Below are 26,457 nucleotides of genomic sequence, written 5' to 3' on the forward strand. Positions count from 1 at the left end.
CAGGCCTCAAAACGTACACAGTAAAATCCTCAGTGTTCATTTATACATTCGTAACTCCCAGAGTGTACAAACGGGTCCATTTGGTTACATTTGTACACTCCGGGCGTTAAGAGGATTTTTATTGTGTAATTGCTGAAGAAATAGAATTCGCTGTAATCTTGTTACTGGAGGTCCAGCATTAAAATAACATATTGCGGTCTTGCACCGGTAGACATGCTTGTCTTGTGGTCAAACTGGCTGGACAGTGTGGCACGGGGGGGGCTTTCATTTCACCACTCGAGCCATCGCGGCCATCTCCTCCGAGGCTGATGCCTTCCTCTGCCGCTGCCCCGGCCTCGCTGTACCCCATGCCCGCCTGCCCACCATGCTGGTGGTGCATCTCAGTTCCACTCTATTACCCTCACGCAAGCGATTGGCCTTTTCTGTGGGGAAAAGAGCAATTTCCTGTCGCAGTCTGTTTGATCAAGTGCTAAACCCTTGTGATCAATAGAGAGACAGATGTCGGCTCCAGATGGCCGCGTGGTGATACCTGGGGCAGTGCGGGGGCTTGCCAGGACGACAGAATGGCAATGAGCAAGGGCAGCGGCTGCACTCCCGTTGCACCAGCCACCGAGACACAATGTGACAAACGCAATTAGGCCTTTTAGCTGCAGATTATTTATTTCTCCCGCAAACCGACAGAAAATTTAATTAGCACATACTTAAAGCAATATGTAGAATTACAGGGGTGCAGAGACACAGGGCATGTTGGGGAATGCCGCGCCGGTTTGGCTGGCGCGTACCCCATGTGTGTGCCTGTGCTCTTATTCTGTCTAGTTGCTTTGTAGCACCGTATTACACCTGCAGTTATTATTGGTCCTACATTTTATATCGGCCAAGCATGCAAGGATCGGGGGCCGCAAATGTCGTATCATATCGAGTATTCGTGATGAGAAACATGTAACTTAATAAATTCTGTTCCACACAACCGGATCAATAGCGTTGCACTCCAAAATGGTTGACAGGTGCATTTCTCTGGCTTTCTGTCCTTCTGCAAAACGCCAGAAGGCCCAAATAGACCTTTCCAAAGATGAGTGAGAGACTGAGAGACGGTTCCATTTTTTAAACGGCATGCATTTGCATTAGGGCCGGCATCCACCGCAACATACGCACACTTGCACGCGTGCGCGCGCACACACACACACGCACACGCACACGCACACGCACACGCACACGCACACGCACACGCACACACACACACACACACACACGCACACGCACACATACACACATAAACACAGACGCAGCCAGCCAGCCCATGTGGCGCAGGGCCGGAGCCATGTTGGAGGAACCACTGAGGCACGTTGTGGTGGCACCGCGCACTACCAGAAAAACCGAGCTAGCTTGGCGTTGGACCTCTGCCGTTCACCTGCTCCCACAGAGGCATGATGGGTAGGGGGACGTGGGCCATGGGGCCGCAGCTGGGGGTTGGGAGGGGGTTTGGTCGGCGGTGCTGCTCGGCACAGCAGCGTCCTGTCACAAGGGGTCTTCTGGTCCCATTAGCAGGGCTTGGTCAGAACAGCCCCCAACCAGTGTGCTCCCTCAGCAGGGGCCGCAGTAAACACATGTCGACTGGCCGCAACCGGGCCCCAACCAGGACGCAGGCAGCCCTACCCACAGAGCAAGCGCGGCTAATAGAGTGCTCATTGGGACAAACCTGTCTAAATAAAGAACATAAGCGGACTAGACCCAAGAAGAGCTAATCAGAGAAGTCCTTTAATAGCGCACTTGACTCCAGTCTGTAGAGGGAGGAGTTGGCTGTGTGTGACAGTTAATGAGGGAAAAACAGCGTTGTGCTATGGCGTTGTCTTAAAGAATCTGCAGCTGGCATTGTCTTGGACTGACGGCACTTGTCTCAAAATGTGTAGTGCAAAATAGAAAGCGTGAAATGCGCTGCGTTTTGATTGTGCTTTGTTTTCTGGTGCTGTAATGTGTGGAGCAATATATTAAATGTATACGGGAAATATTTTAAATAAGTTCAGTTTAGTGCAGGTCATTTTTTATATGATATATTTTTTACTGTACAATAAAACAGTTATTATAATTCACAAAGAATTCAACAAATTTTACTTGACTACATTTTATTTAATAAAGGATATAATATGAAATGAATGCATTTCTTTAAAACATGTTTAAAAATAATATATTTTATGGGACTCTAACAGATATATATGATATGCCTTATTAATTCACATTTTGTTCAGTTTTCCATCTCTCACTCAACACTGTAACACTGTTACCAGCCAAACAGCCACTCGCTAGCATGATTCTCACTTCAATGGAAAAGCCACAAGTCTCCAGAGACCTGCTGGAGAAATGTCTTTTAATTGCAAAGTAAAGCGTCTTATTTTTAAGCAGTCAAGTATTTCCTCAGTCACATCATTTCCAGAAGTAGTAGTTTATTATTTTTTTCCCCAGCTGTTTTTCTTCTCCACAGAATTCATAAATGTGTGGTGAATGGGATTGTTCTGTGACGTGTGGCGGTTTTATGTCTTTGTTGCCTGTGAATGTATACTGTAGAGAGACCATGCACGACGCTCCCCTGGGACGACTTTTTAATTTGTGGATTCTGACCTGCGTGCCATTCGCTCGAGGCCATCCATGAGCTCTCGGTGCTGGCTATCATCTGCACAACACTTGAAGCTAAAATTAGTCTGGACATTGTAGTGCGAGGGAGTGAAATCATGGTTTTGGGTGGGGTGTCAGGCAAGGCAAGGCAAGGCTCGATAAACAAATATTTACTCGGGAATGTTTCTTTCACTGGATGTATTTGTTCTCTCTAACAAATGTGTGTATCTTAAATTTTATAAAATACCAAATACTACCAAATACTAAACAAAATATATTTATCATTACTGAAGAATGCCATTACAGATTTGCAACTGACAAGAAATTTGAATATATTTTAAATGTAAAAAACTAAAAAAACGAAACAAAAAACAAACTGAAACACAATGTCATCCCAAAGCAAGTCAAAATTAGTTTACAAAAAAAATAAGAATCCGTTTCCTTGAATTGCTTTCACATAAAGAGACTAAGGTGTTCACCACCTACCTCCTTGGATGTGAGGACAGAATCTGCCTGCTGTGCTGCTTGCCATCATGTCTGAGGCGTCTGCATCAACACAGCATCATCACGGCAAAACGTCCATTGGCTGCACAGCTTGAGCTTAAGTTTGAGTGTGAGAAGAGTGCCTCCTAGTGGCCAAAGGTAACAGTGGAGGAGGAAGCGTAAGAGGAAGAGGCAGACAGAGTCAATCTGTGTCAATGCAGGGGCAGAGGACACTCACAGCCTAATAATGGTACAGTTAGCTGATTCTAGTTTACTGTGTCGTCAAGTGAGCTTGTTTGACCCTGTGAGTGATGTTCCTATTTAATACCTCTAGTTGTTTGGAAAGTATTAAGTCACTCTTTTCTACTTTGCTTGCTCCGGGTTGTGGTCTGATGGTGGTTCGACAACTATGACTCATCTCATTGTGTTCAACTTTGATTAACACAATGAAACGATCTCCTACATTTCCGAAGATAATTGTAATGAGCATTGTTGTGTCGTGAGATTTGCATGCAGATGATGTTCATCTGCGGTTAATTTCCGAGTTTCATTGCCAGATTCAGGAATCACATTTACTGGGGGACTTTTGGGTATGTGCTCTGTGGCGATCTACCTCTGCTAAGATTGAGTCTTGTTAAAAATCTAGAAGCAGTTAACAACGTGCAGCTACTTGATATTCGTAGCTGCCAGGAGGCTGTTCCCATTCGACCAGGAGGACTTGGAGCTGATTTGGAGACAAGAGTAGAGGTCTTTAATTACAACCCTCTCTGTGGCCTCAGGCACTAGCCTCACTCCACAATTAAGACCAACAGTTAGCAGCACACTGCCAATGGAACGCGAGGAGACCTTTAAGGGCCCAAACAGTCACACCAAGGAAAAAGCAGTCTGGCAAATCACCGTCAGGCTCTAGTAGCTCGACAAGGATAGAAATGAGGCAGGTCACAATTTGTCTCTGGCATGAATTTAAAGTTTAAAACTTTTTCTTCTTTGTTTACCTTGTGTTACCTTTTCCAACACCACTATGCGTACCCGCACTTGCTCAACCCCTGCCCCCATCTCAAAGTGAACTGGATGATGCGTTTTAAAACATGAGCCACGATGCATTCGGATAATGTTGATAGGCTACTGTTAGTTTTCCCAAAAGCTCCATTCTCCCATCCCATAATATGTGGTTTTGGTGCAGTGGGACTGTACTCTAGTGCTGTAATGGCCTCTGCAATGGTAATGTGTTTGGACAGATGGGAGAGGCAAGTGCTGATGTGCTTAACTACGCATTTTACAGCTAAACTATTAAAGAGTTGTGCTGTTTACACACCAACATTTGAATACCTGTCTTCAGGCCAGTTTAATTATCCGGGCCCTTCTGTTATTTTCGGCTGCTTTGTTGTCTCTGAGCTCTGCACAAGGCTTGAGAGATTTGTTTGTGCCTTCATTAAGATATGGTGGCGGTGTGCAGGGAGCAAAAAAAAATGGGGGGGGGAGAAACTATTTCATTCCTGCTGGAGTATCTCCTGCTCTCCTCTCCCTGCCACCCCCATACATACACAGATACTGTACACATCCGTTTTCTTATAAAGTCATTTAAAGCGAGGAAATTAAAAATGGCCTCTGATGCCTGCACTTTGAAATCTCTTGGGGCTTTAGGAAAAGGGGAGAGGCATACATGTACCTTATTAACAACCCAACCCCCCACCCCTCCCGACACGATTCATCCCCGAGACGTTTGATTAGAGTATAAGTACTTATAGGGAAAAGGGGCTTGCGTTGTAATTTTGTTTCTTGAATTCCTTCATATGTTCATCTTCAACTGCGTGTTCAAATAAACCATTAATCAAAGGGAAGAGAGAGACCGAAGAGGGCATTTAGCCAGCAGAGCCACAGTGAGCTGGTGGATATGGTATTGAGAGACTGTAGGAAGCAGTGGTTTTTTAATTATCTGGACTACGTACAGGATGCCGTTTTTGATTGTTTTAATGAGGCAGCTGGCCTATTGTCTCCCCTTAATTCCTCTATTGTTTTTAGAATATGTCATAGTTCTTTATTCTTTTATCAGGTGCTCTGCAGGAGGATTTAGACAATAGCCTTCATTCCAACTGCATTGGCCACTGCACAAAGGCAGCTCACTGCAGACAGTTAACAGGCAAACAAGTGCAAATCACATGCTGCACTTTTTTCTAGTCTTTCCCCTAGTTTAAAGACTTATGGTTTTGCTCTTTCACTCTCACTCTTGACCTGCTGTGCTGTGCCATTCATGAGGATCACACCATTGTCATAGGTTTTTAACCTGTGTCTCTGTGACATGGATTGCGAGCCCGTGAAAAGGCTCTCAGAGGAAAACAACCGTGTGGGGAAACTGAGGAATACTGAGAGGAGACTGCTGTCCAGGAATATGTGTTTTTGTGTGCTGCCCAACCAACGCCTCTGAGCAGTCCCATTTCCTGTGGCAGAGCCATCTCCTCTGTGTGTGTGTGTGTGTGTGTGTGTGTGTGTGTGTTTACAAAAGTATGTGCATGTGCGTGGTGGTGTGCATGCATGGGTGGTTGGGTGCATTATGGAGTATATGCATGCGTGTGTGTGAACGTAGGATTGGGTGATTTTTCACCAAACCGTCGTGGGGATGACTATTAAAAAAACAAATATATAGTTACACAATGAGATTTTTGATATAATAATCACCGGTAATGACTATATAATAACTAAGTGGGTAAAGGCAGAACAGCTAGAACAGCCAGGTAAGGTAAAATGACATCACTTACTATAACTGTAATACAGCCTTTAAAACCAGAAAAAAAGACAATTTCTTATGCCATATCACGATATTATGATGTTCAAAATCCCAGACAATATTTAGTCTCGTATCACAATATTGATATAATATCGATATATCGCCCAGCGCTATGTGAACGTGCTCATGTAGTGTATTACTTGCATGCATGAGTGGGTGCATAATGTAAGATGTGGGCGCACGCGCTCGTGTGTGTGTGTGTGTGTGTGTGTGTACGTGCTCATAGCGCATTACAGTACCTGTCTCTTGATTGGTTCCCAGTGCTGTAGCAACCAGACTGCTGCCTCAGTGTTTTGTGGGGCTTGGTGAAAGTGGGACAATCACTTCTACAATTCACTTCCAACATTTTCACACACAACAGATGGGATCCGTAGCATCCTTGGCTGAAGGGCCCCAGTCTCAGTGCGTACCCCGTTGTCAAATTGCAGCATCTAAGCACTGTAAAAAAATGTTTTCATCAGGCTCTACACATTGTACTTCAGTGGAGCCGAGCAGGGCATACAGTATCTTTGATTTGGATTGATCTAAAAACGGCGATTTGTATCGGGAGTAACACGGCCTAGTTCATAATTCTCTTTGTAAGCAGAGTGCCTCTGTGCTAAAGATCTTTACAGGGGATGAGAAACTTTTGTGGTGACGACTGCGATATACCCCGACACCCTCCAATCCCCCCCCACCCTATTGTCAGTGGCAGTTTGTATCTACCTTGATGGTAACTCGGGCAGGCAGCGGAGAGGAGTTTTGTTATTTTAATTAGGAGATAAAAATTCAAAGGGCCTCTCCAGGCAGTGTGTGGTGTGACAGAATCAAAACGATGAAGTAGAGCGGCCTGAAGTGTGTGTCTCGTCAGAGCAGATTGGCCGACAGATACGCGCTGCTCTTTAAAGCAGCACTGGCACACACACACACACACACACACACACACACACACACACACACACACGCAGGGACACACCGAGATTCGCCCCTGCACACAAATGTGACTGTGAAAGATGGCATATTTTAATGCCATTTCACTTCTTTGACACATTCGTACGTTTGTCTAATTTCCAGTGCTCCACTAGCAGATAGGGCCAGAGAGGTTTTAATCGGAATGTGAAATTTGAAGTACTCAATTATAAATTGAAATAATGGATCAAATCATAATTTAACGCGAGCGATGATTTATAGTTTATGCATCCCATGGTAGGATGGCTTAGCTTCTGTCCATTCTTGTTCATTAACCAAATAAATCTGCCTGAAAAATCTAATTGATTATACTGTAGAAGGAAACCTCATGCGATGATCTTAACCCTGTCCACAGGGCGGTTTGAAGCCTCAGGTTCTGTGTAAACATGAGTAATCAGCGTAATCACAGCAAATCGGCTGGGCGGGGTCCTTCCCATCGCCTGCCCCTGCCTCCGCGCGTCTCCTCAGGTCTTTCTTTATTCCACAACAGATGGGCTCAAATCGCCAGGGCCCCTCGCAGCCTGACGCTCCGTCGGAATGTTTGCACATCTTTGAAAGCTAACAGCGCGCTTTAATTAATTGTCCAGCTTTCGTCAGAAACAATGTCCTAATTCTGCCATTTAGCGGGAGCATATCATGGTTTGTTGTTATCTCCCCAGCCAGATTTCTGTAAATAGTCACATTAAAAACTTTAATCTCTTCAGTGGAAAATGAAGTGCAGCTGAAAAGCCTGTCATGTGCTGAGATAAATATTATCTAAGCTAAAAACCTCCCCCACCCCCGTCCCCCCCACCACCACCACCACCACCACAGCCTACCCTCTCCCTCCCTCCTGCTCCCCTCCTTTCTCTGACTTAATGAATACGTTCAGAAGATTTTCAGAGGACCGTTTAATCCCAAAACACAACAACCTAATAACGTGGAGGACCTGTTCTCACTGTTCTAGCCAAAACAACTGAGCCTGGTTGAAGGGTGATGGCGTTGAAATGGAAGCCCGGTGTCCTCAAAGATCACGTCACATGCGGTCAATTTTTAAACGTGGTCCTTGTGTGAACCTCCGTCCTCGGCGGGACCATACAGAAAGGTCATGTATCTCACAGAGCTCCGCGCAAATGCCACATCTCCCTTTAACCACTTAAAAGTTCAAGGTTCTTTGTTGTTATGTCTTGTGTACAGGTACATGGTCGGGTCTTCGGACATTGTAGCAGCATAGTGACAGTGATAATAACAACAATAATATGATTGGGAATATTTAAAAAAAGCAAACATCTATTACATACTGTATATCATCGCTGTCGGGTGGAAACCTTGTATGTCAAAAACGGTTACTTTTCAGAAAATGGACGAAATAACCTATGTTCGCGTTGTGAGCTTGTAGATCGGATATTTTTGCTACTTTTTGTGACACTGTGTAGTATGACGAGGTACAGCATTAATTTACAAAAAAAAAACACAGATGAAATATGGAGACACTGTATGAGGTTTCTGCCGGACAGTGACCCCACACCTAATTATAAACATTTTACAGTTTATACTTATTTATATACTTAGTTGACTGGCGCACTACAGGGCTCTATAATAGGCCCACTAGTATTTCCCGCTACACCAAAGCTATTCACTTTATTCAGAAAATATCCTATCTAGAAGCTCACAACTTTGCACTGTGGGCCGAATTGGTCGCTCCAAAAACAGGGACGTGTGGGCCTATAGTCTTTCTTTTAAGTGTGCTGGAAAACACGTCTATTTTTCCCAGCATGCATCTAAACTGTCCCTTCTATTTCTGTCGTGTCCAGGTGGCCAACTGTGGTGCACCACCACCAAGAACATGATGGAGGGCGAGGAGCTGGTGGCGTTCGCCGTGGACTTTGACTCGCGTCTGCAGGCGGTGAATCACATGTCTCTCAGCGAGGGCATGTACCCAGCCCGGCTGCTGGACAGCATTCAGCTCCTGCCACAGCAAGCCGCCATGGCCTCCATTCTGCCCACTGCCATCGTCAACAGTGAGTGGCTGCTACACACATGCACAAGCATTTTAACAATTTACTCATGTCCACATAAAGGAGAGCATACAAGGACACACACACACACACACACACACACACACACACACACACACACACACACACACACACACACACACACACACACACACACACACACACACACACACACACACACACACACATATACACACACGTATGTGACTTTACTGTGCACACACACAGAAGATAATTATGTTCTGGTATATGGAGACAAAATCAAACAATTTTAAAAAAGTAAAAAAATAGATCCAATCTACAATCCTATTTCCATTTAAAAACAATACTATTTCCATTTGTTTAGTCTGACGATATCGATATAATAAAGATATATTGCCCAGCCATAACGCAGTCTCACTCTAGATCTCTTGTGCATTGTCTCCTTCTCTCACTGTGCTTCTGTCTCTTTCTTTCTCTCTCTCTCACCCATTCACACACACACACACACACACACAGCGCAGTCCACCGCCTGCACTCAGTCACCTGCTTAACTAGGAGCGTGTCTCCGGTGAGTGTAGATTAACCCAGATGAGTCTCTGTGCTGGAGATAAGAGCCATCGACCTTCAAGTTTGGGGTTCACATAAACACGCCGAGGCTCAAACTAACCTGTTAATTGCAAATTACACGCCTCATGCAAATAGTGTGTTTGTTTACTTAATAAGGGCTATCTGGGTTCAGCTCGACAGGGAGGCTTCTGCAAGCAGATGGTCCAGTGTTCTCGTTTGCCCTTGAGAAAGGGCACCAACCCAGTGGTAGCAACACAGCTACATGGATGAGGATTTGGTTGTACAGCCTTGAAACATTAGCTTTGACTGTCCGTGCCACAGAAATATAGAAAAGGGGGGAGTTGTGTACGTTAGTGTGTGTGTGGGAGAGAGAGAGAGAGAGAGAGAGAGAGAGACAGAGAGAGAGAGAGAGAGAGAGAGAGAGAGAGAGAGAGAGAGAGAGAGAGAGAGAGAGATAGAAAGCAAGAGACTTATGCCATCATAGCATGCATAAACACATACATACATACATATCGTCCCTGTCAGGCGGAACGGGAAACATTATGTACAAAACGGTTACATTTTATGAAATGGATCCAATGTAGTTATTACGTAGTCACAAGCTTTTTAAAATCCTTTTTTTCTTGACCACATTCGCCAAAAGTAGCCGATCTACAAGCAACACGTTGAGAGATTTGGTGCAAACGGAAAGAAGCAGTCAAAGTGCAGTTTAGAGGGTTTAAGTGGTTAACCTCTTTCAACCTGGCGAATGTCATTATAGGCGTGTCACACCCACACCCTCATTCCAGAGATCCTCAACCCAAGCCTATTAACTAGCCTCACCTGTCTTTAGTTATCTCTACTCATCTACTGTAGGTAGCTCCGTTCCTCACTGCCAGTCAGACCCAGCCACTCCACACAAGCTACTCACCTGTCCCTCATTAGTTCACTCATACTCCTCTCTTTCCAACTCAGGCAGTATTGTTCCACTCTCTTCTAGACACACCACACGGTCATGTCCGTGTACGTTTATAATAATTTATTTAGTGACTATCTTTTGCCAAACTGAACTTTGCCTTCGACTAAGTTTTTTGGATTTCATTAACATTTTTGAAACCTGCACTTGCGTCCAAGAATGGCATTACAAGGCGAAAATGTTCAGAAATGTTCAAAATCTTCCAAAAATAGTGAAAACAGACAATCTACAACGTGCAACGTGTTACAACGCATTGTGAGCTTGTAGATTGGCAATTTTTGCTACAATGTCATACAACAAAGTATAAAATGGGACAGCGATGATGTGATAATTACTGTACTACATCCCCTCTTTGTCTTTTATGTCTGTGTTGCAGAGGACATCTTTCCCTGCAAAGCATGTGGGATCTGGTACCGGAGTGAGAGGAACCTGCAAGCCCACCTGATGTACTACTGCAGCGGGCGACAGAGGGAACCGGACACAGTGGTGGAGGACAGTGACACCGGACCTCACCAGACCCCCAGCATCTGCCCCTTCCCACAGTGTAACAAGAGCTTCTCTTCAGCCAGGGCCCTGGAAATGCACTTGAGCACCTCACACAGTGGTGAGTGGAAACATGGTGAAGGGTTCGAACTGTGAAGTTTGTGTGTGTGTGTGTGTGTGTGTGTGTGTGTGTGTGTGTGTGTGTGTGTGTGTGTGTGTGTGTGTGTGTGTGTGTGTGTGTGTGTGTGTGTGTGTGTGTGTGTGTGTGTGTGTGTGTGTGTGTGTGTATACCATATATAGATATTTGTGTAGACAGAGATTGTTTGTCAGTCATTTTGATAAAAGAGAAGTTCCTGACATGTTGTGGAATGGGATTGGGAAAATCACAGTTATTTCCTTCTCTGAAATATACATATTCTGCTGTCAGACAGCACAGCTGACAGTTTATCGGCCAGTGTAAAAGAAAGGGGGGGGGGATAACATCATTGATAGGAATACTTGGCATAATGCAGCGTTTGATGGTTTCTACAGTTACTGTAAGTCTAATGGAGAAGTGGGAGAGACGAGATTGTGAGCAGTTCTCTCCCTTTTTATCTCCCACACAGGTGTCAAAATGGAAGAGAGCCTCCCTCCTGGCACCAGTTTGAAATGCACAATCTGTAACTACACGGCGGATTCTCTTATTACATTCCAGCATCACATCATGTCTCACTTGTCACAGGCGGCCTTCAGATGCAATCACTGCCATATCAGCTTCCAGAGCCACAGGGAACTCTTACAGCATCAGGACTTACACGGGCACGGCAACAAACTTCACAGGGAGGGCGACGGTACCGAGCATTCCCCCAGGGGGGCCGAGGACAGACTCCAGCAGCAGCAGGCCCGCAACGAGCTGGCCAACAGGAAGGAGGCCCTGCTCGGAAGTCCCAAAGGGACGCTCAACAAGGAGACTAATACGGAGGGAGAGGGCGACAAGGCGGAGAAGAAGCCGATGTTGTCTATTCAGAAAGGCGACGCCCACCCGGGCAGCAAGGCCAGTTTCTCTTACACCCGGATCAAGTCTGAACCCTCGAGCCCCCGTCTGGCCTCCTCCCCCGTGCAGCATAACATGCCCACGTTTCCCATGGGCCCCTTCCTGTCTCAGTTTGCTTTCTCCCAGGATATTTCGGTGGTCCCGCAGGCGTCGGAGATCCTGGCTAAAATGTCGGAGCTGGTTCACCGGCGGCTGCGTCACGGAGGGAACAGCTATCCCCCTGTCATCTACAGCCCCCTCATGCCCAAAGGGGCCACCTGTTTCGAATGCAATATCACCTTCAACAACCTGGACAACTACTTGGTCCACAAAAAGCACTACTGCAACAGCCGCTGGCAGCACATGACAAAGTCCCCCGACTTCTCCAGCCTGTCAGACAAGGTCCCTGAGGCGGTGAGCCCCAACAGCGGCCACAGTTCAGTTAGCATGCTGGCCGGCTGCCACCCCACGGAGGCCGACAGCCACCTCATGCAGTCTGCCTGTCTGAACTCCAGCGTTTTGGACATGATCAATGCTGGGGCCAAAGGGTCTGACAAAGAACTACCGGGGCAGGTGAAGAAGGTCTCCACCCCGACCGGCACAGAGGAGGGGCTGAACGGCAAGCCGGCGGAGGGGAAGAGCCCCAGCACGGGTCTGGTGGAGAGCGACAACGACCCAAACAAGACGACCTGCGAGGCCTGCAACATCACCTTCAGCCGCCACGAGACCTTCATGGTCCACAAGCAGTACTACTGCGCCACCCGCCACGATCCGCCCATGAAGCGCATGTCTGCCAACAAGGTGCCCTCCATGCAGAGGACCATGCGGACCCGCAAGCGCAGGAAGATGTACGAGATGTGTCTCCCGGACCAGGACCACCCGAGGCCTCCCATGGGCCAGCCGGGTTTCCTGGGGGTTCCATCGATGGGGAACCCCTGTACGTCTCAGGAGACCGTGGAGAGCCTCGCAGACCGCTTCCACCCGCGTTGCGACGTTTTCCCAGGTATGGTGCCCAAACACCTGGAGGCTTCCCTTACCGTCACCAAGTCCATTCTGGCTCCCAAATGCAACACCATGGACCAGCAGGAGCTCGATGCCCCCATTGATCTCAGCAAAAAGTGCTCGCCAGACAAGACTTGTAACTCCCCAAAAAGATTGTTGGATTATCACGAATGTACGGTGTGCAAGATCAGTTTTAACAAAGTGGAGAACTACCTGGCGCACAAACAGAACTTTTGCCCCGTCACAGCGGTCGCCGCCGCCGCCCTGCAGCAACAACAGCAGCAGCAACAGACCGAGATTAGCGGCCTGGAGCCCAGCCTGTTCCCAGAAGTGAAGAGCGAAGGCAATAACAACCCCGACGACTGCTACGATAAGAGCCCGGGCAAATGTGAGAAGAACGGCAACGGGAAGATGATGGTGCAGAACGGAGGTATGTTTCCCCCACACCTGGGCCCTGTGCCGGGGCTCAAGCCTTTCGCTGAGCCCCAGCTCATCCCTTCTAAAGACGAGAACAAGAACATGTTTCTGCCCCACTGCCTTTATCCCGGAGCAATAAAGAAGGTGAAAGGTGCCGAGCAAATATCGCCGTATTTCGGGATAAAGCCGACCGATTACGTGGCTGGGGGGGCGGCGATGCCGGGGGAACCCGACGAACAGGAGCAGGCCGTTAACGGCGGAGGAGGTGGAGCAGGTGGCGGTGGTGGAGGGGAGACAGGGACGCCCAGAGATCAGCCCCAGCAGCCTGCTGCTAATGGCTGCCCCCACCCTGGCAAGGAGCCCCTGCCACTGTTGCCCAAAAACAGGGGCATGGTCATCGTAAATGGGGGGCACAAGCCCGAGGAGCGCTCGGGCACGGCTCCACCGCAGCAGGACAACCAGTCCCATAACCCCCAGCAGCCAGATGGCCTCCCCAGCAATCCCTCACCTACGTGGGGCACCGAGAACCCGGCTGACACCAATGAGAACGTGTCGCCCCCCTCCTCCAAGTCCCCGACCGAGGAGCCGGCACCTGCAGCCAATAAAGGTGTGAACGGCTCGGCCCAGGCTCCTGGCAGCGGCAAGTACTGTCGCCTCTGTGATATCCAGTTCAACAACCTGTCAAACTTTATCACTCATAAGAAGTTTTACTGTTCGTCACATGCAGCGGAGCATGTAAAATAAAGATGGGAGGTCCGTTGTTCTTCTCCCCACCTCCCCACACACCCCCAGACCCAACACTGACCCCCAACCCCCCCCCCCCCCCCCCCCCCCCCAATTTTGCCCTTTTTCTTCTGTTTTGGTACACTGTTGTGTCTGGAATAGTGCATCATGCAGTTCTGAATGCTGCTTGTGGACAATCAAGAGAAGCTTCTTCTTTCATCGTTTTAAGACTGAAAAATGCAAAACCATTGGATAAAAAAGGAAAAGAAAAAAAAACGAATCTAGAGTAATATTGGTGCCACTTTCACATTTATTTATTTTACAATCAGTATTAATAGGAGTAGTGATTTTAATTTAAATTCAAAATGAAATTTATATCAGAGTTGTTTGTAATGTTATTGTATAGTCATTCTTGTGTAGCACACATATCGTTTACACTGTAATGTAGGCTCAATGAAACAATAGACAGAATACAAAAATGAGATGCATTTTAGACACAAAAATAGCTACTGAGGCACTTGTGTATTCTTATTTGCTGTACCAGTTTTTTGTATATGCCCAAAATGTCACTTTGCAGCTTGCTATTCATGACTTGTTGGCCTTAAAAATCACTATTTGGAGGTGATATAACCAGGCACAATCTTACGCCTCAGTGATACTCGGTTGTGAGCAGGCGTCGCGCACCGAAAATAGCCGATCTACAAGCTCACAACGCATCGCAGCGCGATGCGTTGTGAGCTTGTAGATTGGCTTTTTTCCGGTGCGCGACACCCGTACGCAACCACGTGTACCTTAGGCTTTACATTTTGGCATATACACATGGCTTTGCATACATATGTGGCTGTTTGTCCCTGTCTTTTTCTTCAATTCAGATGTGGATGTTTTCATGAGGATGGCAGCATTCTTGTACAGTACTCGTATTTCTGTTTGATGATACACTTTGGTCTCCCTTTTTGAAATTTGCTCTCAATGCAATACTTTGTAAATGAGGGAACATTACTGAAAGCAGTATTATGAAATGGGGACTGTGCATATAATTATTTGTAACCCCATAGGGAAAAAGAAAAAATGAAATTGTACAAGAATTACGTTTATTGCTGACGAACAAGACGGGTGGGAGGTTGGTTGGGTTACTGATGTAAAAATGATCATTCCAATGTCCTAATTATGGGAGAAAAATGTTTCTTAAAAAACGTTGTTGCTATGCATGTATATGGATGGAATACAATTCCAGATCTGTTGGAAATTTTTATTTTGATGTGGTGTCATAATTAAACTTAAATCCTCAGGATAATCCACTGCTGTCTGCTCTTTCTTTCAGTTTTAATTTTATATCAGTAACCAACACGGCATACTGTAAGTAGTAGTCAGATGCTAAATTATGTCAACCTTTTATTTATTTATAATAAGACAAGTTCCCTCATATTCCAGACTGTCACACATCTTGTAACTTTTTGTTAGTAATATCCCTAACCCTGATCATTCAGATTCTGATTGAGGTAGAGGCACCGCAAGTAGACATTTGAGATGTACAGTATAACTACAAATGAATAACACCATGACGAATATAAACTCATCATTGCAGAACAAAAAGAAACAAGGCATTGGTTCCTTAAAGGGCCATACAGTACCAGTGTCACTACAGTACATACTGTGTCATTGTCCCTTGTCAACATTAGCCACATATTTTACAAAGACCTTGAGCATTTTTAGCCAAATTGCTTTCTTTTTCAGATATTGTACTGTACGTTCTGTCCAATATATGCACCTGAACATGTTTGTCATTGTTAGCTAAAACGTTAACTATAGTTTAAAGCTTTTCAAGCTAAAATGCAATGTTCAAAATGCAGCATTTGTGAGGAAGTATTTTTATATGGCATTTCCAAAGCACAATTGAGAATGGCATGTATTAGAGTAATAATACAGTAATTTTAGATAAAATAACAGAGCCTCAACATGACTGGTGGGGAATGCCATTTAAAAATGTATGCTGAGATCTACTTAAGTATACATTGCATACTGTATACTTATGTACACCACATTCTTTGAAGACATGCGTAATCTCTGTTAATAGCTCAACATTTTACTGGCATTGTCCTTTAAACATGGATAGATGAAGTAAGCCACAGATAATGTACTGCAGACATTTTTGGCACTGATTAGCCATGAATGAGATGAAACGTTCAACACAACAAATCACTGTTCTGCTCTATACAAAAGCCTCCAGTAACATTCACACGTGTCTAATAAAACAAACATACAAAATTGGAAAAGTATCTCAGCTTGTAAAAAATGATGACAATGTAAAAAAATGACCATTTGAAAATGGGAAACAACTTGCATCCAGAGCATGATGGATCAGTGGCTCCTCAATTTTATTTCAATGACATCAAATTATTTTGACCAAGTAAGTAACTAAAGCAGTGGTTCTCAAAGTGGGGCCCAGTGGACCCTTACAGGTCTGTAACTCTGAGCATATACAAATGGAACCAAACGGCCCTGTATACGCTCAGAGTTATGGTGGTTCTTTGAAATTAAAAGGTTTGAGAAGCGCTGAAGTAAAGCAACGCTTCACTCGCTCTGCGGTTTGGACTGTCTTTGATTGACCAGCTTCCTCAGGTGCTGGCTGATGATGGACGGCCTCTTGTAGATCATTTGACGGTCTGTTCCTGAGATGTGAATACGCGTGGCTGATGGATAGGACTCATCCAGGAACTTTGTTTGAAGTTTTGCAACCATCTGTTATGGGAAATAATCAATTGTTATGGATTTAACACTAACTAATACTAATACTATTATTAACCACATTAACCCTGGCATCCCAATTTTGGGCATGTCATTATAGGCGGGGGGGGGGTACAATTTTGTTTTAGATTGTAGATTGGCTATTTTCAAGATCATTTAGAATATGTTTGTGGCTAAGTGGTTAAATGTTAGTGCTAGATCCCAGGAACTGTAAACGCAGAATGCCTCATCCAAATTCTTACCCACGCTTAAAACGTAACCTACTAACAGTGTCTAACCTTAACTAAACTTAGTGAATTAAACCACACCAAACCAAACCCATGCCTAAACTAATTGAACTACACCAATCATGATTTAATTGGTCAGGGCCTCTGTCTATCGTCCTCCTGCCTCTTAGGCTGTAATACTAACCATTATTAAACTAGACTTGCAGGGTTAATTTAATAATGCTTCAGACAGGAATGACATTTTAAGAGTATTCCCTGAAGTTTCGCTTTAAAGCAGCTGCATGCCTTTTGGGGCATGTGAGGTAACTACATATCAACTATCACCTTCCCATTGACCCGGATCATCAGCAACTGGCTGTTTGTCTGAGGGTATAGGACCCTCATGTTTTGATAGGTTAACCAGGACCACAGCCTCCTCACTAGTCAGGCTAGGTCCTACTATCTGCACAAGGACATACAGTTAGCGGGTGTACTACAGTAAGAAATACTTCTCAGTGAAACTGGTAACAACAAGGTCCGTGGATTAAGTAACCAGGACAATTTCAACTGCCCTTTGAAATAAAAATGTTTCGTTTTCAAGGAGAAACACAGGTATGTAAAATGGGTCTGAAACCATAGGCTGTTTATATAGTTTGTTTTCCATTTCTGGTCAAAAGACCAAAACTAAAAAACATGGCAGGCTGCATAATGCTGACCTATTTATTTATGGTACATTGTGATGTAAGCAACACAGCTGCAGCTAAAGATTAATAATGGGTGTGTCAGATGTAGGTATGTGAATGTGCAGGCATTGACCACCCGAGGCTCTGGGCACACCTAAATCATAAAAATATGCCCACTATTAATGTGTTTAGCTGCAGCTGTGTTGCTTACTAGCCCGACACCATTTTCACCATGTCACTTTTTGCACTTTTTTGCATCTAAAGAGCCTCAGTTTTCATCCTTCAGTGTGCGAGCCCCTTCTTTTTGTTAAAGGACTTTCATGGTGGCCTCTCGCACCTGTTTTCAGCCCTATGGTAAGCCTTGAGTTTAGGGCACAAACTTCACTACCTCCTTTGCTTACAAAGAAAATAATAACTACAGTGTAAATTCAGTATAAAACTACAGTCAGTGGTGTAAAGTAACTAAGTACATTTACTCAAGTGCTGTACTTAAGTACAATTTTGAGGTACTTTTACTTTACTTCTACTCCACTACATCTCAGAGGCAAATATTGTACTTTCACTCCACTACAATTATTTGAAATCTAGTTACTTTGCAGATTTATTATTATATTATAAAACATACATTAACTACTATAGCCCTATTTTATACTTAGGCTATTTGCAAATAGCCGATCTACAAGCTTGTGAGCTTGTAGATCTGCTATTTTCAAACAAAAACCTTTGGTACTTTAAGTACATTTTGATACCAATACTTTTGTACTTTTACTAAATGTTTTATTCCAGACTTTTACTTTTAACAGAGTACTTCGACATTGCAGTATTGATACGTTTACTTAAGTAAAACATTTGAGTACTTTTTCCACCTGGGTTTCATGCCCCTTTAACAGTTCATCGTGAAGGTAATGTAAAGCTCAGCATTCTCACTTGGTTTAAATGTTGTGGAATCTGCTCATCATAGGAGTCTCCGGTGATCACACTCACTGATGTCCGACTGGAAATAGGCTTGAATTTAGTGATATCCCTTAAAGAAGAAGAAAAAATAACAATAAGGCAACAATAACTTCTATTCATTTCATGTTTATTCAGCACAGTTATTTCGTTACACAATTAATGGCTCATTTTGACTAGCAAGTTCATGACAAGCAAATCGCATGAAGGAATTTTGAGCAAAGCATTTAGGATGAGAGCTTTGCATACAGTCTCTTAATAGTAATCAACAACAAAAAAATGCTAATTATAATAACTAATCAAGGAGCAGTTTGTCATACCTGACTTGAGCAGCACTCTCATTGAGGAAGTAATGCTCATCCACTGCACTGCTCTGATGGGCCGGGTTACTTAGCAGGTATTTCTACGTGGAGAGAAAACAGAAAAACAGAAATTAATTAGAAACAATTTAAAATGAGAAATTGCATAAACCCATTAAGACCGGGGAACACATCTGTGTCATTTTAGATTTCTTTGGCTATTCAAAAATAGCAGATCTACAAGCTCGTAGTGCGGCACCGAGTGCCGCACTACGAGCTTGTAGGTGTGCTATTGTTTTTAAATCATGAAAATGTGTGAAAATATTTGAAAATATGTATTTTTAAAGCGAACATTTGTAACTCAAATCTTTGCTTCTGGGGGTCCCCGGAAAACAAAATATTTTGAGATGGGGGTCTGTTGCCAAATACATATAATTTGGGGGGTCCTTGACATGAAAACAAGTTTGTTTTAAAGTTAGGATTTAGAAGACATTTTGTAGAATCGGCCTCTGGTCTTAATGGGTTAAAACAAGGATTACTGTTACATTTCAGCATTCAGTTATTCACATGGCCCAGGAAAGTGTTTTGCATCAGTGACGTCCTGCCATCTGCCATTGGTAAAAGAAAGGGTTTGCTGCTCTCCGTAATATCATATCGTTGCTTTCGGGCAGAAACCTCTTATCTCCATATTTTAACTTTTTTGTGTTTTTTTCATAAATTAACGCCCTACTTGATCATGCTACAGCGTCACACAAAAGCATGAAAAGTAGCAGATCTGCAAACGCGACACTTTGCGCCACGTTTCAAGCTTGTAGATCTGCTACAGTTTTGGACATACAGTATGAGGTTTCCACCCAACAGAGACGAACGGTATCAAAGTACAACTGCAACAATCGATTATTTTCTTCTATCGATTACTATTTCGATTAAAGGTAGGGTAAGTGATTTTCTTTAGTTAAAATAAGTGTTAAATAGCTCTATATTCTGATAGTACTCATTGCTATAGTGTGTTTGTTCAGTAACAGCAGTCTCCATGTCTCTCCAGCTCTTTAATAAACAGAAAATGCATTTCCAGGTCGGGATATGTAACGAAGAGGTCCTCCGTTACTTATAATTGCCACAATTTTGCACACCACCTATTTTGCACATATATATTGTAACAGGATTTATTGATTTATTTATAATTGCACAGCATTTTGCACTTTACTCTTTTGCACAGTATATTTGCACACAAGAATATTGGATCATGATGGGCAAGTGCAATATAGTCAGTGCAATACCATAAGAGGAATGTGCAATATATTTTAGTGCAATATAATATTTGGCAATATATATGGGATGTTTGGATTTTGATTTTAATACTGCTTATGTCTGTCTGTTCCAGGGTGTTCGGGGCAAAAGAGTCCCCAGGGTGCCCGGGCACCATTATGGGTTTGGACTGGACCACAGTAGAAGAGAGAGGGGGGGTTTTGTGTTGTATATTGGAAGCTGCTAATAATGTGATAAAGTTTGTTTTGCAATAGAGTGCTTAAGTTATATGTATTTACCAGGGGTATTGATGCAGATGTTTAATGGAATGTGTGGTTTAGATTTGTTGCATGTTTGAGGTAACCTGCAACATGGTTGAACCCACAATTGATTGACTGACACTTGATTGGCTCAGCTGAGTATAAAAGGCTGCCAGAAACAAACGCATTCAGCTTTAGTATTAGGACATGGTGGAGCTGCCGACCACCATGCCACCTTTTGCTGCTGATGCCCTTATCCTGTAATGTGCACTTTGGACGAATAAAAGCACCTTTGGTTGCAATCTACCTCCTGACTCTGTGCTGTTTCCAGCCGCTTATTGGGCCAGTCCTTTACAGGATACCAATGTTATCCAATCAATCAGGATAGAGCAGACAAAATTGGAACTTACTGGACCACTCTAAAAATGAATCTGATAAATGGGTATTCTCTCCTGATTGGCTGATATGTTGTAACCCACCTGAAAACGTATTTTCTGTTTATTAAAGAGCTGGAGCTATAGGGATACCCCTGTTACTGAACAAACACTCTATAGCAATGATTACTATCAGAATATAGAGCTTTAACCTTTTAACAAAAAAACTTTTGTTTTCACCAAAAAATATCACTTACCTACCTTTAATCGAATAATCCAGAAAAAGTTATATTTCAATGAATTGATTAATCACTTAAGTGTTATTTTATACTTCATTGCACAAAGATGTCGTACAAAAAGTGAAAAAAGCAGATCTACAAACTCACAACGTGTCGCACTGTTTTCAGTATTTTGATTTTCTTTTTTTATGTTTTTTTTACATGCTCAAAATAGGTATTGATTATCAATATTTTTTTTTGTAAATGATCGATAATCGCGTATTCTTTATAATCAGTTAAATTAATTAGGTTGGTTAACCGTTTCACCCCTACAGTATATTAAAGGGAGAATGAAGGAGAAGCTGATAAGGCTGTATGTGACAATACCTAGGATAAGAGATGAGAGTATATTTTCACATTATGAAACTGCATATTACAACTACATTATAGTGTCCGTCTGTAAAAGTGCAGACAAACATTCTAGGAATTCACAAAATCAGCATTAGAGCCCATTGTACAATAGAACAGAACGGATCCAAGATTTGGTAACAAAAAAGGCCACAGGACTGTAGAATCGCATGTGAATTGTCAAACTGAGCGACAACACTGCCCTTTAACTTAATCTATCACACATGATGAGAAGAAGATTCACTTCCATTAACATAGCAGCCAAACAATTCTGCCCCAGTTCAATTAAGCAGTGGTCACAGAACATGCCCTTGAGAAATGGACTGCATGCTCTATTGAGTTCTCTCTCTCTCTCTCTCTCTGTGTGTGTGTGTGTGTGTGTGTGTGTGTGTGTGTGTGTGTGTGTGTGTGTGTGTGTGTGTGTGTGTGTGTGTGTGTGTGTGTGTGTGTGTGTGTGTGTGTGTGTGTGTGTGTGTGTGTGTGTGTGTGTGTGTGTGTGTGTGTGTGTGTGTGTGTGTGTGTGTGTGTGTTATAACCTTCACTCTGGTCCATCTTCAAAAACCCTTTTCTTTCTTTGGGGAATTCAAGCACAATGATTGTCCTTATCTCCTTGGAAACAACTGTAATACTTCAGAAAGCTGAAATGGGTCCCTCATCACTACTGCCATCAGAATGTGGCCTGGCAGCACAAGGTGTCTTAAAGTGGTTTAGGTTTGAACCCGAAACGGTCAAACCCAAAGTTAATTCCTGATTCTTCTTCATCCACGCCTCTTAATTAATGTATATACTCTGGCAGTTATAGAGTTAAAATGGCTTACATACAGTATGAACCTGAAGCGGTCATCTACGCACGCACACACACATCTACTGTATGTAGACGATAGGAAACGTCATTCACACTTAACCACTTAAACCCTACTCATAACGCCACGAATCACTATGCGTTGTGAGCTAGTAGATCTGCAATTTTTGTTTTACTTTATGTCTAAAAAAATTGAAAATGTTTGAAATTCTAAACTTCTGAAAATGTCCATCTACAATGACATGCCCAATGTACAGTAGGCTCGCCATGTTAAAGTGGTTACATTTGCAACCCTTTTCTGAAAACAAAGAGCCTGTACATCTGCTACTTTCACTATTTCTGAAACATTTTGAAAGTTAAAATGTGTGTGTGTGTGTGTGTTTTACAATTATTTAACCAATGAAAAGTAGTACTAACACGAGCTTGTGACTAAATTATAACTACATTGGATCCATTTGGAACACAGGTGCTTTCTTCTTTTCTTTTCTTTTTTTTTTACATTTCATGAAAAGTAACGATTTAGGGACATACACGGTTTCCCCCTCAACAGCGACTATATATGTTTCTCCATGTTATGTAGGATATTGGATGTTCTTCCTCACAACAATCCATTACTGCTCTCCTCTGTCCAGGATGTGTTCGCCACAGTAAGTCAAATGACTACAGGCCCATGTGACAGACAGGAGTGTCACTGTGCTGTTGTTGTTCCTACTGATTCACTCCAGATCCCAGTAGCTATACGACACAAACTGTAGAGGGAACATCCTCAGACAGAAGCTCATCTGCAGTTAATACAGAATAGGGCTGGAAAAGCTTGTAGGCTAATATTAACAGCCTTCCACACAAGGCTTGCTATTCACAATGACCTGTCAAAATGCTGAGTTTACCATACAGAATGCATCAGGAGATACTGTACTGTTTGCGATGTCACGTCAATTGGCTTGCAACGGGGCTCGATTTTCATGTATTCAAAATGACATCTGGCGTCATCTAAAACGGCAAATTCTACATTTTCTGATGAAATGGGGGGGAAACGGTTCTTACCAACAACATCATCCACTCAAATCTCTCCACAAGGAGGGGATTATTCTTCCACTAGCACCACCCTGTGGCCGTGGCGTGAATGCACAGAGGACGATAATAGGAATGTATTGTCCTGCACTCTCCCTCTGAACTGTGAGGGTCCTCCTGTTGTTAAAGTGTGCTGAGAGACGTTGTATTTTGTACTGTAGACTGCATGTGAATTATCGTCTTTTATTCACAACATTATTTTTCGTATTATCAAGGTCAAAGAAACCTACTGTAACTAGAACTGAAGCACACACACACACACACAACAAAGTAAGACAATATAAAAACTGCCAAGGACTCTAAGACTTTGCAGTTTTCTATTAATAGCCCCCTTCAGTACTGTTGCATTGTTGTACTAAACCTTGAAACATCTTTAAAACACCCCTGAGCCCCTTGTGACTTTCACACCGTCCAAAAAGGAAATTATTGGACAAATTCTTTTTTTTGACAACAAATGTAGCCTGAGGTTCTTTCTAGTGCGTGCGCGCGTGCGTGTGCGTGCGTGTGTGTGTGTGTGTGTGTGTGTGTGTGTGTGTGTGTGTGTGTGTGTGTGTGTGTGTGTGTGTGTGTGTGTGTGTGTTGGCCTGACCTGCCGCTGTATGACGTCCTCTGAGATGTCTTCTCCTTTGATGATTGGCTCGATCACACCCAGGATGATCAGCATGCGACTCAGCCCAGTAGCAGCTGAGAACTGCTTGACCTGGAGCGAAGGCATCAGAATGCCGTACCTGACAGACAAACACACACTGCTATCAGCTACGTCAGCGGTCAAAGACCCCCTAATTCACTGTTTCCCCAAACCCATGTTTGGGTCGCGGACCACTTGTTATGGGTCGCGCGAGTAAATATCCCCATTTCAAAAGATTTAAAAAAAATAAATTAAAAGTCACAACTTTTCATCAATTAAAAAGTATTCTAACATTTTTCAAAAGTATTGCATAAATAAAATAAAAAAATCTTATAATTTCTGTGATGACTGACTCAGCAGCCACACATAGAGACTATAATGTATGGTAATCTTCCTTTTGCTTTATATATTTAGTGTGTTTATTTTCAGTTGTTCATTCCAGCAGTTGAAATGACATAATTTATTGTTTAGTTGTTTTCTATGAGTTCATTTATGAGTTTTCTTTGAGTTACCAGTTCTGTGGGAGGTTACTGACTGACATACATGGACATGATGGGCTGGCCAAAGCAATAGGGATCAGCTGCTAGATCTACAGCTAATCTGGAGAAATTGGACTGCACCACAGTCCCTCTGTACCATGGGGTGGGGCAGGGGTTTGAGTGTGTGTTTCAATGGTAGTCTTTGTCTTTTCCCCCTTTTGTGTTAACAGTGGTCTGACCCGTCCCTATATATGTCCACCTCATGTACCATTCCGGTTGGTTCAGTTTTCAGTTCAGTTGTGTAGTCCAGTTTCTGTTTAGTTATTTAGTTTAATTTCCTTTGTGTTGAGCACATTTGTTTTTGTTATCTATTAAACCATTTATTTGCAACAACGGAAAAAAGGAAAGAAAAAGAAGGAAAAAAGAGAACAATATTTTAAAACCAACAAAGTTTTCCCTGTGTCTCTCCTTCCGACCAACTCGGTCCCTGACAATTTCCATAAATTAATCAAACAAAAACCTTTAAAAAGTAGTGACAATAGCAGATCCACAAGCTTGCAACGCGGCGCAAAGCTTTGTGATTTTGGGTCCCGGGCAAAGTTTGGGTTCCGGGCAAATGTCTAATTTCTCTTTTGGGTCTTGAGCTCAAAGGTTTGGGGAACCACTGCCCTAATTGATGTGTATTTGGTCGCGGACCCCCATCTGAACATATTTAGTGCCCGGGACCCCCAGAACAGAAGATTTGTGGGGGATTTTAAAGCTCAAAATGATTCCACATTTGTTGTTCCAGATTTTTCAAAATGTCTTTAAAATTAACAGATCTTCAAGCTTGTGACCTTGTACATCGGCTATTTTTCAATAGCTGAACATTTTGAAAGGGTTAAAGTGGTTAAACTGATTCTAATGCTATGTTAACACATTTTGCTGGGAACTCCATGGAACCCCCTTAGGACCCCTGGGGATCCCCGGACCCCACTTTGAGAACCACTGAGCTACATGAACTTAAAATTCAACTCCTTTATCCAACCATCAATGAGTGCCTCGAATCTAGATCTGTTACTGACTGTCTGATATGGTTGCTGTGGTGCAGAAACCATGTATCTCCATATTTCAACCTTTTATGTTTTTTTCGTTGCCAATTTCATCCAATCAGGGGAGAGTACCCATTTATCAGCTTAAATGTTATAGTGTTCCAGTTTCAATGTTGTCTGCTCATTTCTTTGTGTCATCGCTTCCAATTTCACTTCTTTGTCCTACAGCCTGTATGAGTTCTCTCTCCTGATTGGAAAGAAATTGGTATCCCAACCTGAAAAAAATGCATGTTCAGTTATTACTGAATGAGCACTAAATATCAATAATTCCTATCAGAATATAGAGCTATTTAACACTTATTTCAACAAAAGAAAATCACTTACTGCACCTTTAAGTGCTGTGAATGGTGACTGAATGGACAAAGTTTCTACAGCCGGAGGTATAGGAAGAAAATGTGACGGTGAAGAGTCCTAACCAAACTATGAATATTCCTGTGCATAAAAGTAATTTTCCATTATAAAAAAAATATGCAACTTCTTCCTGGACACATTTGACTGGAGAATGAGAAATAAGGTTTTTTCTTCTTTTTTTTTTGGCAGATGAGAAGAAGAGCGCTGGGATTTTGTAACTCAGGAGGCCCAATCGGTCTCGGCTCACTGGTGCTCTGAATTGGCTGGTCTCAGCCTGTGGAGCCCAATCAATAGCGCCGCCCGCCTGCCGCCGTTTGTCGCAGCGCATGGCACAGCCTGCCTGCCCCCCCCCCCCCCCCCCCCGACATGACGCCCAAATACTGCACATCAGCCCCGAGACACCCAGTATCTACCAGTGGTTCTCAAACATTTCCATGTCATTCTGATTGATTGATTGAATACTTTATTTAGAGCAGAAATGTAAACAGCACGGTGGCACAGTAAGACATTTAGGCTAAAAAAGCATAACACAAAAAAAGTCCTGGGGGCTTGTTTCTCCCAAATTGATATGTATTATTAAGGACGCGGACCCGCATCGGAAAATGTTTTGTGCCAGGGACCCCAGAAGTGAAGATTTATGTAAAAAATAAATGTAAAAGTATAATAATAAATAGCCGAAGTA

General features: G+C 43.4%; 2 protein-coding genes across 2 annotated transcripts in view; one reads left to right on the forward strand and one right to left on the reverse strand.

The window, feature by feature from the left end:
- zfpm2a (zinc finger protein, FOG family member 2a) overlaps nt 1-13,982 on the forward strand; it is a gene marked incomplete at its 3' end in the record, with an annotated part of 144,399 nt that extends 130,417 nt beyond the window's left edge. The window contains exons 6-8 of the mRNA XM_084053345.1: nt 8,617-8,823; nt 10,701-10,928; nt 11,413-13,982. Coding sequence (XP_083909471.1) covers nt 8,617-8,823; nt 10,701-10,928; nt 11,413-13,982 — 3,005 coding nt within the window. The remainder of the gene's footprint in view (nt 1-8,616; nt 8,824-10,700; nt 10,929-11,412) is intronic.
- Nucleotides 13,983-14,732: 750 nt separating this feature from the next.
- Nucleotides 14,733-26,457, reverse strand: part of LOC311040719 (uncharacterized protein) — a 34,460-nt gene continuing 22,735 nt past the window's right edge. Inside the window, exons 8-11 of the mRNA XM_084051067.1 lie at nt 23,816-23,954; nt 18,867-18,949; nt 18,523-18,619; nt 14,733-16,700 (exon numbers count right to left, since the gene is read on the reverse strand). Of these exons, the coding sequence (XP_083907193.1) occupies nt 16,533-16,700; nt 18,523-18,619; nt 18,867-18,949; nt 23,816-23,954 (487 nt within the window). The 3' untranslated portion in view covers nt 14,733-16,532. The remainder of the gene's footprint in view (nt 16,701-18,522; nt 18,620-18,866; nt 18,950-23,815; nt 23,955-26,457) is intronic.

The sequence above is a fragment of the Gymnoscopelus microlampas genome, assembly GCF_963454915.1.
Source record: "Gymnoscopelus microlampas genome assembly, chromosome: 3".
In the NCBI taxonomy this organism is placed as follows: Eukaryota; Metazoa; Chordata; class Actinopteri; order Myctophiformes; family Myctophidae; genus Gymnoscopelus; species Gymnoscopelus microlampas.